General features: G+C 37.8%; 1 protein-coding gene across 4 annotated transcripts in view; it reads right to left on the minus strand.

Moving 5' to 3' along the window:
• The window catches only part of phactr4b (phosphatase and actin regulator 4b), a 59,437-nt gene that overhangs the window by 37,093 nt on the left and 10,048 nt on the right, over positions 1 to 12,296 (minus strand). For 3 of the 4 annotated variants that reach the window (XM_016572175.1, XM_016572183.1, XM_016572189.1), the window contains exons 2-3: positions 9,938 to 10,053; positions 9,405 to 9,449 (exon numbers count right to left, since the gene is read on the minus strand). In XM_016572175.1, coding sequence (XP_016427661.1) covers positions 9,405 to 9,417 — 13 coding nt within the window. In that variant the 5' untranslated portion in view covers positions 9,418 to 9,449; positions 9,938 to 10,053. Of the gene's footprint in view, positions 1 to 3,566; positions 3,793 to 9,404; positions 9,450 to 9,937; positions 10,054 to 12,296 lie in introns of those variants that run through there. The other variant, XM_016572164.1, reaches the window with a different exon arrangement.

Raw genomic sequence — 12,296 nt, forward strand, 5'->3', positions numbered from 1 at the left:
GCACTCATCCGCGGTTGAGTATACTTTGAAAGCTGTGCGAACGCGGCTGTGCGGGAGACTGAACGGAACGCGGAAAGTGAAGTATATCCGGGCCTGACGTGTCGCAGACGCGTGCAGTGAGGCGCAGATCAGCTCTAACGTCACTGAATCTGCTGTTAAAAATGAACCATCCATTCATCATATCATCATGCAAAACATACAAATCAAATAGCGAATTTTTCATTAGGCTCGTTTGAGATTAGCAAAATCTGCGCAGAACCGATCACCGCGAGATGCATGCCGGTTAAAAAAGTGTCCGAGTTATGTCCGACTTGCTCTGATGTCATGCTGACGTGTGCCTAAAAACTCTCGCGACGGCGAGGCGGCTGTGACGGATTGTGCAGTCGAGCGCAGTTGCTCTCCACCGACTGCGCTGATCAAAAGCATGATGGGAAACGACTGACTGACGACACAGCTTAATGGCTCATTGGTTCAAACAACCGTGATGCTGCGTTCTCTTCTAAAATATATATATTTTTAATCTGGTTCCATGTGATTATGTATTTAAATTATGCATGAATGTTCCCAAACACTATGACGATCTCTGTGTGAGATATGTGATTGTTGTCATATTTCGCTAAAAATCGAAAATACATGTTTGTATTTAAGTACAAATGGATGATAAATACACCTTTCGTATGGAATTAAATAGCAAGCACTTTGAGTGTCTTGTTCATCATATTGATTTTCATATAAAAGCATCTGAAATTATATCATGTTTATAAGCAACACAGCACGTGAGTGAGAACTCTCACCTACATTTCAGGCGAGGCGAGGCGCATCTCAAACAAGTCTATCGTTTCTTGAAACGTCATAGCATTTCCACACCGCCAAATCATTCATGTCCCCACGCATCATGTACGTCGTCACGCGTTGACATCATCAAATTGCGATCGGTTCGTGAAAAAGCATGATGGGAAACGACTGACTGACGACACAGCTTAATGGCTCATTGGTTCAAACAACCGTGATGCTGCGTTCTCTTCTAAAATATATATATTTTTAATCTGGTTCCATGTGATTATGTATTTAAATTATGCATGAATGTTCCCAAACACTATGACGATCTCTGTGTGAGATATGTGATTGTTGTCATATTTCGCTAAAAATCGAAAATACATGTTTGTATTTAAGTACAAATGGATGATAAATACACCTTTCGTATGGAATTAAATAGCAAGCACTTTGAGTGTCTTGTTCATCATATTTATTTTCATATAAAAGCAACAGAACTGAAATCAGTTTCTTGAAGTGCCCTTTTGCATCATCATCTCGTGCCCACACGGAGGCGCCATCATCATGCAAAGAATCAGCACAAAGGATCATGGGAGCCCAAAGGGTCCATCAGTTGTACCCTTCGAAATCCTTCATTCCGAAGGGCCCTTTGAAGTGGCCAGTAAGCACTTTGAGTGTCTTGTTCATCATATTGATTTTCATATAAAAGCATCTGAAATTATATCATGTTTATAAGCAACACAGCACGTGAGTGAGAATAACGCGATATCTGCCTTTGATCTCGTTGGTATCTGTTCCACTTCGAGAGGGCAGAATTGTCCATCTTGCCTGCACTTATTTCACTCCTCCCCTCACTGCAGCCGCCTACTCTCACCTACATTTCAGGCGAGGCGAGGCGCATCTCAAACAAGTCTATCGTTTCTTGAAACGTCATAGCATTTCCACACCGCCAAATCATTCATGTCCCCACGCATCATGTACGTCGTCACGCGTTGACATCATCAAATTGCGATCGGTTCGTGAGATCGGCCAAGTGTAGTGAGTCATAAAATTTGATTATCGGCCGATATTGATCTCCGGCCGATCGATCGGAGCATCCCTAATTTCTATCTTTTGACTTGTGTTTATCTGCTACACAGAGAAAAACTAAGAATAACCACCAGATGACAGTCAGCTCAGTTAATAAATCACAGCTGACAAAAAGGTAAAGTTCCTGTGACTTCACACGCAATGTGAAGTCATGTGAGTTCAGGAAAGAGGACCAAAAAGACAGAATGCGGAAGAATTTCTGCACAGATACTCAAAGACCGCCGCCACTCTCCCGCTCGTCTCCATGTCTGGTTTCCTTCCACTCACAGCTGAGACCCACTGCTGAGTCATAACCAGTTCCTGCTGTGCTGAAGTCAAGCTGAGGTAATGCTTGCTGAAATTAATGCTTCTAAAACCTAGTGAGCCGCCTCACTGCTTACTGCCCAGTGCCCACATTGGCATCTGCTTTCTAAGAGAGTTTCTTAACTGCCTTGGAACCTCAAAACTTCAAGTTTGCTATTAGCATGTTGTTGAGTTAACGAGCATAAAATACTTCCTTCAAAAACTTTGTCTTACTGAGCCTAAACTTTGAACAGTATATATCATATTTTACTAATAATCTTGCCTTCCAGTGGGCTGTTAACCATTGTAATCAGACTACTCGATAAGTGAGTTTAACTTGAGTTTAACCGGATCAGCACAAAATCAACAGTTTTGTGAACTGGATCAATGAATTTATTAAAATGCCTCCAAAAAAAATCTATGACTTGCTCATAAATTGGACATTTATGCTTTTTGTCATTTGGAAGCTTCATAGCCCTAATTCTCATTTCACTTTAATTACATTTAACAGAGTGGCTAGAATGTTCATGTTCTCATATATATATATATATATATATATATATATATTAGGTTGACTTTTCCATTAACAATGCGTTTCAACTGTCAAGATTTTACCTCTTTTATCTTATCAAAGAACACATTATACTGGAAGATCATTATGCATTATGTTTTTTTTTGTAATGTCAGGGAAATACAGTTGAAATAAATCACTAGCATGATGCGTTTAGATTTTTTGACAATCAGTTCCTCTTGCTTTTGTGTCCTCGCAAAGTTTGCCATTAGCATGTTGTTAAGATAAGTGTGAGATTTTAATGAGCATAAATATCCACCTTATTTTACACCAAGAGAGAGCACAGCCATTTTCACTTGAATATGCAATGCTTCTGGTGTCAGTCGCTTTCATTTATTTTAGTTGCCTCATATTACTAGTAGGGATTTGCTATCATATTATTTTAGATTTACTATTGTGATCATAATCACATTGGTTTGTAGCGCAAATAGTTTAACCATTTACTGCACTTTGTTATACTTGTATATATTTACCCATACCAGCTAATAAATTGAAATAAGGTGGTTAAATAATACAAACAACACATGAAATAATAAAAAAGATATATTAATGTCATATAATGAAAAATTAATAACATAAAACACCCTAAAATATAATAAATAAAATGACACAAATGTAAATACTAATATTTAAAAAAAAATCTCTTTGCTTTGAAAGTCATCTTGGATTTTTTTTTTTACTGAGCTCGTTGCAGTGCATTTTGGGATTGCATTGTCAAAAAAGGACAGCCTATATGCAATGCTGCAGCATGATTAATTTGCCTATCTTTTGGAACTACCTTCATGCCTGAAGTGTGCCTACGATGCCATAAAAGTTCAAATGCTATGTCCATAGGCTTTTTATGACTCACCCAAGAGTGTGCAGGAGTTTTGCGGTGCAGTCTCTAGAGGGAACGTCTGTCCCATGCTCCGGCCCCCAAAGGGCCTCTGTTTGCAGGTGCACCTCAGTGGACAGTGGTGGCAATTCAGTTTCCCCAAAATCTTCTGCTTTTCCTTTCAGCTTTAAAAGGATCTCTTTCCTGTCACCAAGCGTCGATCTCATGCTTCCTTCCACCTTCCAAGCCAATGTTCCCAAACTCCTCTCTCCCTCTTCTTTAAGTGGATCTCATACCAACTGCCCTTCTTTTCTCCTCCACTCCTCCTCCTGCAACTCTCTCCACCCCCCTCTACCTCTCTCACACGGGACCCTCCCTCCATACCACTTTCTCTCCCTCCACTTTATAAACGAGCTTGCCAAGCAGATCAGCATAGACACCGACGGATGCCTATCATTCCTTAAAGCAGAGGTCAAAGTGCAAAGTGAGTGTGTGTGTGTGCGCGCTTGCGTATGCCTTCTAATGAAAGCAAAGGGAAAAAAAGCAAAGGATAAAAGGGAAGTTCTGCCAACGGAGGGAGAGATGGTATCGGACATTTGACTTTGTGGTTATATAAAACACAAAACCAAGAGGAACTGATCACCAAAAAAACATCTAAAAACAGGTCATCATGTTAGTGAATATTTTAAATGAGATGTGAAATTTCTCTGACATTAAAAAGAACATTGATGACCTTCAAATATAATGTGCTCTTTGAGGTTTGTGAAGAAGATATAAGATAAAACATGTACAAATATAGCTGATGGTGTTTAACCTAAAAGTTAACCTACAAAATTTAATTCCATCATTATTTACTCATGTCCATGTCAACCTAAATCTTTTGTGCAACACTGATGGGCATCACGCCGCGTAATATCCTGGCTACTCTTTTTAATATAATGAAAGTGAATTGATATTTGAGGCAAAAAAGCAATGTCCAATTTGTGAACAAATTGTTCATTGGAGTTATTTTAATGAATTCACGGATCCAGTTGGCAAAACTGTTGATTTGTACTGATCCGGATTTCAAGTTCAGCTCAACTCTTTTTTTCTCAACTCTCAAGATTATTAGCAAAATATGATGTACACTACAGTTCAAAAGTTTGGGGTCAGTTAGCATTAAAGGGGTCATATGATGTTGCTAAAAAGAACATTATTTTGGGTATTTGGTGTAATGCATCTTCGTTGTGTGTTTTATTCAGCGGTAACTGGATACCTTCCTGGAGCATCGTCAGTAGTATTACTTCTGCTATGGATATGTGGAGTTTCTGTGCAAGAGCGCCCTCCGGCTTCCAGTATGAATTAAACAGTCTTTACATTACGCGTGTACTCATTAATGATCACAACACCCTATTTTGGGTAAAAATAGGAAAGATAATACTTTTCTCTAAAGAAACAGGATTCCCGGAATTATCGTCATTGATATTGTTATCGTAATAAATAGCAGAAATATCGTGATATATTATTGAGCCCTTATCGCCCATCCCTACAAACAACTACAGCAGTGAAGGGTATGAAGAATATTTTTATATTTTATATGTTTAATTATCTTATTCCAATCCGGTTTAAAATGCATTTTAATATTAAGTCTGGAGAGTTTTCAGAAAAGCGTCATTATTTTTACAATTCCCTTTTGTGCCACAAATAGAGCAGAAACTAACTATGCACACTAATTACAGCTAATGCATCAAACTAGCCATAAAAAATAAGGACGACAACATGCACACCATACGGAGAGTAACAGGAAGTGTGATTCTACCTGGCATGATGACAAATGAGCCCTGGGGTTCCATGGCAACCAGGCAGGCGTACGATATATCGGCGACAGGCTCATATCGGCCGATAACATCGGCAAAATGATATATCGGTTTTAACAGTTAAAACAACTGTTTTCTATTTTAATATATTTTAAAATGTAACATTTTAGCAGGCATTATTCCAGTTTTCAGTGTCCCGGGATCCTTCAGAAATCATTCTAATATGCTAATTTGGTGCTCAAGAAACATTTCTTATTATTATTGATGTTGAAAACAGTTGGGCTGCTTAATATTTTTGTGGAAAAAGTGATACATTTTTTTTCTGAATTATTTTAGGAATAGAAAGTTTTTCAAACAGAATTTTTTTGTAACATTGTAAAAGTCTTGTGGACTGTATTTCTTAAAAAAATCTTACTGACTCAAAACTTCTGAAAGCTAGTGTGAACTTTAGACTCGTAATATTGTGTACAGGTTACATAAACTAAATTTATTATACTTTTGTGTCCTTTGTGAAGCTTAAAAGCTCCAGCCCCAATTCACTGAAATTGCACAGCAAAGGAGCAAGTCTTTAACATTTCTCTTTTAGTGCTTCACAGAGGAAAGAAAATCAGACAGGTTGGAATGACATGAGGGTGAGTAAACAATAACAATTTATTTTTGGGTAAAATGTCCTTTTTAGGGTTAATACTGAATATAGGTCTTTGCCCTAAACAAAACCTCTGTATTACTCAAACATTCAATCTATTAGTATACACTCTGCCCTCTGCACTTTACCAAATCTTCATCCACAGGAATTCCAAGAATGCAATTTTATCCAGTGGAGTAAATTAGCAGAGAACGGGAATGTGGAAGTGTGTAGCCATGTAACTTTACATCAGCAGATCGCACTCCTAATCCCATTTCCTATAGCCAGATACAACTTCTCATTCAGCAGCGTATAAAAAAGCAATTCTGTACCAAACCCCTGAATTACATTAATGTGTATATAAAAGCTTATTTTAGATGGGAAACATCAGTCATGGGCCAGATCATCCCTGTGATCAACAATGCTCAAGATCTTTGGTCACCATCCATGACCACATGTGATCATACAGCCTAAGGAGGTGTTCACACAGGGACGAGTTCTTGTGTTTGGGATTGGGTCGATAGACGATGCCATCGTTCATCGTCGATGGCTGACATCACAATGTTGAGCCGGCATCTAGCGAATTTTAAATTGTAATATTTTACAATATTACTGATTTTTCCTGTATTTTTGATCAAACAGGGCTTCAAACAAAAAAATCGAGTAAGGAGCCATTGGCTCCTATGAGAAAAAATTTTAGGCGCCAAATTATTTTTTATGGTGCCACAGAATAAACGCGTTTTATTTTTATTTTTATTTATTTTTTACATTTCAGTCATACTTTAATGTGTTTATGTCTCATCTTTTCTTGAATTTATCAGCATTTTAATCGATCTTGTAGATGACCTGGGAACTAAGGTTCACTTAAAGTGGGAACTAAACGTCTTTTCCAACTTGAAATATATAGTCACAAAGAATTGTTCATGACACAGAATCTGTACAAATATCATGGACCATAAGCATCACTTGGCGGCCACTGAGTGTAGGTTTGGGCTCCTCCTCAATGCATCCTATAAATGTTGTCATATGTCTGTGAGCTTATGGACACCGTATGGTTATTCTGGGGTAAATGTATTATTACGTTGCAATGTTTACAAGCTTTACACGTTTTCCACAGTTTGAAACACTGAATGAGCTTTTACATGAGACATTTCAGTAAGTTGTACTGTAGGCTTTGAGTGTTTTAAACCCTGAAGTAAAATGCAATTTTATAGGAGTTGAATCATGTAGACAACAGGTTAAGTAAAAATATTAATATGCAATAGCGCAAAAATATAGCAAAATGCTCCTCTTTAGTTATTTTTCTAGCTGACTAATGAGCTTATGGACACCGAATGGTTATGTTGTGATGTTTACAAGCTTTACACGTTTTCCGCAGTTTGAAACACTGAATGAGCTTTTACATGAGACATTTCAGTAAGTTGTACTGTAGGCTTTCTTATAAAATAGGCTAGGTTTTAATTCATGTTCATTATGTACTATAGTAGAAGAGAAAGATATAATGGGTTCACTTGCTGCTTGAACTGAGGGGCTATAGCGATCGCGCCTGCCACATTAAAGAGCGACAAAACAACTTATTTATTGTTTGAATTTCGTTATGAATTTTGCATAATTTTAAAGCTGATACTTTGTTTATTAAAAAGTAACAAAGCTTTTTGCGATTAATGGATGACAAGTGTGATTCAAATAATATGAAGTTCACGCATTAACAGAACACAGCATATAGACTAAGATCTTGATAAGAAGAAGCCATATTAGTAATGATTATAAACGAGAATTGTTAACGATATTGCCAAGATCCACACAGCTGACAGCTTTACCTGTTGTAGATTGTTCAAGTTGTGCATGAAATAGACTCTGCTTTTTTTGACTAAATGTTTGGATTTCTAAAATTATTGTGCACTGATTTTTCTAGAATAACTTTTGCTGCCGAATTATCCACTAACCTAGTTTATGATAAATTTTTGTCATATATTATAAATGTACATAGGCCTATATTTTTTCATATTTATTGTTTATTTTATTTTTCTTTATAATGAAGTAGTCTGTATCTAGTAGATTGTGAAAGAATGATTATCAGTTCCACACACAGAGATATATAAATTCTACATTTATTTAAATGAGGGAAAAAATCTTCACTGGTATCGAATCGGTATCGGTATAGGCGAAAAAGGCGGATCAGAGCATCCCTACTCGCAAATTAATATTTTTGGTTGCAAATGCGACCGTTTTAGTCGCAGTCTGGAGCCCTGTCAAATGTAGCCTTGGTGACCATAACAGACTTCTTCCAAAAGAATCTTGCCAACCTCAAATGTTTGAATGGTAGTGTAAAAGAAGTGCAACTTCATGGGATCTGTGACTTAGCTGACAAACCCGATGCATCGTCTAGCAGCAGAAGTAGTTAATGCAACCCCTAGTTTATAGATGGGAAAATTGTGTAAAACAGGGCATTATTACAAAACTGGCTAATGCTGTAATAATCTTAGGCTCCTTAGGCTGAACACATCTTTTAAACTATTTGAACAAAAAAATAAATGTTTGAGGCTTCAATGAAGTAACAGAGAGCCAAGAACAAACAATCCTTTCTTTCTGTAGTGCATGAGCTATGAAATCCCCAAACCATGCAATAATAATGCTGAACTGGGGGTAACAGATACAGAAAGAGCAAGAGGGAAATACTGCAATGATACAACAACACAAAAGAGAAACCAAAGCAATAAGGCAAGCAAAGGAAGAGGGACAAGCAAAAAATAGCTTTGTGCTACATGGTTTTGCCATGTTACATAAAAATTGTACATCTAAGCTGGATAGATCACAATCACAATAGGAACTCTGACCTATTCATCTCACAACTCAAGTCATTCCAAAATCTCTGATATCTTTGCAACTGTTCCAAGATCAGTACTACAGTAAGAACACGCATGCATCTACGCCGAAAAAATTGACTCAGAGGACTGAACTGAAGCCCTGCTTCTCTCTGTCCCAGTTACAGCACCTACACTGGGCACCTTTCCAAAGAGAGAGAACAGAGAGAAGAGAATCAGCTCTTTGGTTCTGCCTAGACCCAGAACCTGACATGACCTGGAAAACAAGCTCAAGGAACTGCCTTCATGACCTTCCTAAGGGGACGACACAGAGCTCTTTACCAGCATTTTGTTGGTGAACAGGAAGATTCAAACAACTACTTCTGCAAGAATCCCATAGTTGTTCCTCATTACACAGCGCCCACAGACGAATAACAACTGTTTGTCTGCAATGGCTCCATCCCAGAGTCTAGATTGTGAAGTAATTGTGGTTTTGAAAAAAAAACTGCACCAAGACGTGCCATGTTAAATCAAAATCACACCTGGTTTCTGGAGCTTAATCAACGCCATCTACAAATGGAACGTTTCTTCTCAATTATTCAGCATCATTAGTATCAAGACAGGGCAAAGTACAGCAATAAATACTCACCTCTATTTTCCATTACAGAATCTGAGACGCAACGATAAATGGATCCTGTAATTAAAGCAAAACAAACAGATAATTACATAAGCAGCCCATTCATTTACAGCACCACTCATTACTAATTATTACAGACAGACGACATGGCATTAAAATGATTTAATAAAGCAAAAAGCCACAAGAGGCTGTGCTTTAGCATTACAGTCAATTTACCACATTTAAAGGGTGTCCTTAAGGAAAGTGTGATTCAAACTCCCTTACCCCTGGCAGAATTCAGTGTCAGAAATAAACATATTTCATTTAAGTGAAGGTTTAGTGACCAAAATTTTTTTTTTTAATAAAATAAAATAAAAAAAGAAAAGAATAAATAAAACAAAATAAATTATTAAAAATAATAAAAACTAAATAAATAAATAAAATAAACAAATAAAATAAAAAAATAGGGACATTTAGCTTTCTTGAGTCCATAAAATGACATCTCTCATGAATCACCAATGGGAGCTTCAAAACAGAATCTATTCAGAATAAATGGGTAGACGTACAATGGTGAAGGTCATTGGCGTTGTAAGGGGGTGGTCGTCTGTGGTGCCTCTGTTTGTCTATATCAAATGGTTCAAAAGCAGCAGACAGGGTGCATTTGCTCATCTCCAGGGGTTTCCTGTAATACAGAAAGAAAACGTAAAACTCACTTGACTGGAGGTCCGGTGAGGTCAAACATCTTCTCAAATCCTCACTAGCTGTGATCACAGGCATGAGAGCGATCAGTAAAGTGTGTTATCCTCAAGTACCCTCATCCTCCTTGAAAGCGTCACTCCCAGACTCCTTCATATGCTTGAATGATGTTTGTCATTTCACTTTAAGTGTAATCTTTGCAAATCCTGAAAAACTTATTTGGTGCGTCCTACACTGATTAGCCACACGTCTCACACCATTAAGGTGGCAAGAAATTCATCCGACATATTTAAAAGCAGGTGTCACACCTCCAGGTTGCACAACTGATGGGACAAAAACCATAGAGTTTCAATTAAAATAGCACCAGTGTGCTTGAGAAAAGAAAAGCCAATTGACAAGAAGAGGAGAGTAAAAGGCTACGTTTACACGACAACGATGTAGTCAAAAACGGAAAAGTTTTTCCCTTGCGTTTTTAAAAAGTTTCACGTATGCACAACAACGTTTTCAAAACGATTCGTGTTTACACACATCCGCGAAAACGGCCAAAAACGTTGTATTACGTATGCCAGGCCAGTAGTTGGCACTGTCACCTTGTTAGTAAACAGTACCTGTTGCCGTGTGGATATGGCAGTGTGCTCCGCTGTTGGTTGTAATATTGGTGAAGTAAATCCACACTTTGCTGAAGAAGCGTTAACAAACTCTTGAGCAGCAACAACAGTATCATGTACTCCGCCATTGCTGTGTATGTTTGTTCGCGCTTGCCTTCAAAATTGACATACTGCACATGTTTACATACCTAACACGTACTACGCACGCGCATTACGTCACAGTTTTCAAAGATTCCTGTTTTGGGTGTTTACACGGAAACGATAACGGTGGCGTTTTCAAAAACTTGCACTTTGAAACCCCGTTTTCAAAAATATGCGTTTTCAGGCCCCAAAACGACGTTGTCGTGTAAACGAACAGGCAAAACGCATAAAAAGTTTCCAGTTTTTGGCTGAAAAGGTTGTCATGTAAACGGCCCCTAAGAAACGACCGCAAACAGAAGGCAATTATCTGAAAGACGTTGATGGAAAGGATAGATAACACGTGCAAATAAAATGAGAGAATATCTAACAGAGGGACACAAAAAACGGACAGGGCACATCAGACTGTAATGGACTGTCAGTTGAAGTGGAGGATGGATAAATGTAGGAGAAAGAGAACAAGCAAGAAAAATGCTAATGAATTTCTCCAGGGGCATTGATCGATTAAACTGAACGCAGACAGACAGCAGTCTCACCACACTTCGAATTCTGCTTCGTCGCAATGAGAGATAAGAAAAGTAGACGCCTGCACGGCATTTACCTGAGCTCAGCTAATGTCATTGTGCGATATGTCTTATTTAAAAAAAAAACAAGTTGACAAAATACAGTCAGTGCCACTGCCAATCGAATGCCAGTTAGAATTAAACAGATACAGGAATAGTACAGTGTAATTTTTATGTACAGAGACACAGAGTCAGGAGATGGTGGTCCTTGGAGTGTCAACTGCATTTAGATGATCAAAAATACAGTGTCTTCAGTGACCCATGATCCTTCTGAAATAAGAGATGCACCGATCGATCGGCCAGGGATCGGAATCGGCCGATTTTCCTCATGTTCGGCCCGGATCGGTGATCGGCCGGTCACATGCGCGCACCACCACTGATCTATATACTGATCTATCATTCTCAAACAGCTTGTGAGCCACAAATACCAAAATGAGTGGCTAACTGCGCTGAAACGGTCAAATACATACAAAATAATGTCAAAATGCCTGTTTTGGCAAGTATCCAGTTAAACACAGTCAGTTTTGGAACGTTAAATAGTTGAGAAAGAGAACGCATGTTGTGTAACAGTATATTGGGTCCGTGGATAAACTCTTAAAGGAACCGCAGTCCAATATTCCTGCTGCTGTCTGTCATGTTAATCAAAGAACAAAAGACAAAGAAAATAATTTTCTGCTCTTGACTGAATACGTTTTATAACTTTAATGGTAAGCATTAATCTGTCATTTTTACAATGAAGACTACAGAAATTAAAGTAATCAAATGTAAAATAATAAATAAATGTTATTTTACATTTGATTACTTTAATTTCTGTAGTAATCAAATGTAAAATAACACTGGATGTGTTATTTTACATTTGATTACTTTAATTTCTGTAGTATTTCTGAACTGAATAAAAACTTACTTAACCTGAAAAACTT

This window comes from Sinocyclocheilus rhinocerous, unplaced genomic scaffold, assembly GCF_001515625.1.
Source record: "Sinocyclocheilus rhinocerous isolate Xijiao unplaced genomic scaffold, SAMN03320098_v1.1 scaffold11, whole genome shotgun sequence".
NCBI classification, from domain to species: domain Eukaryota; kingdom Metazoa; phylum Chordata; class Actinopteri; order Cypriniformes; family Cyprinidae; genus Sinocyclocheilus; species Sinocyclocheilus rhinocerous.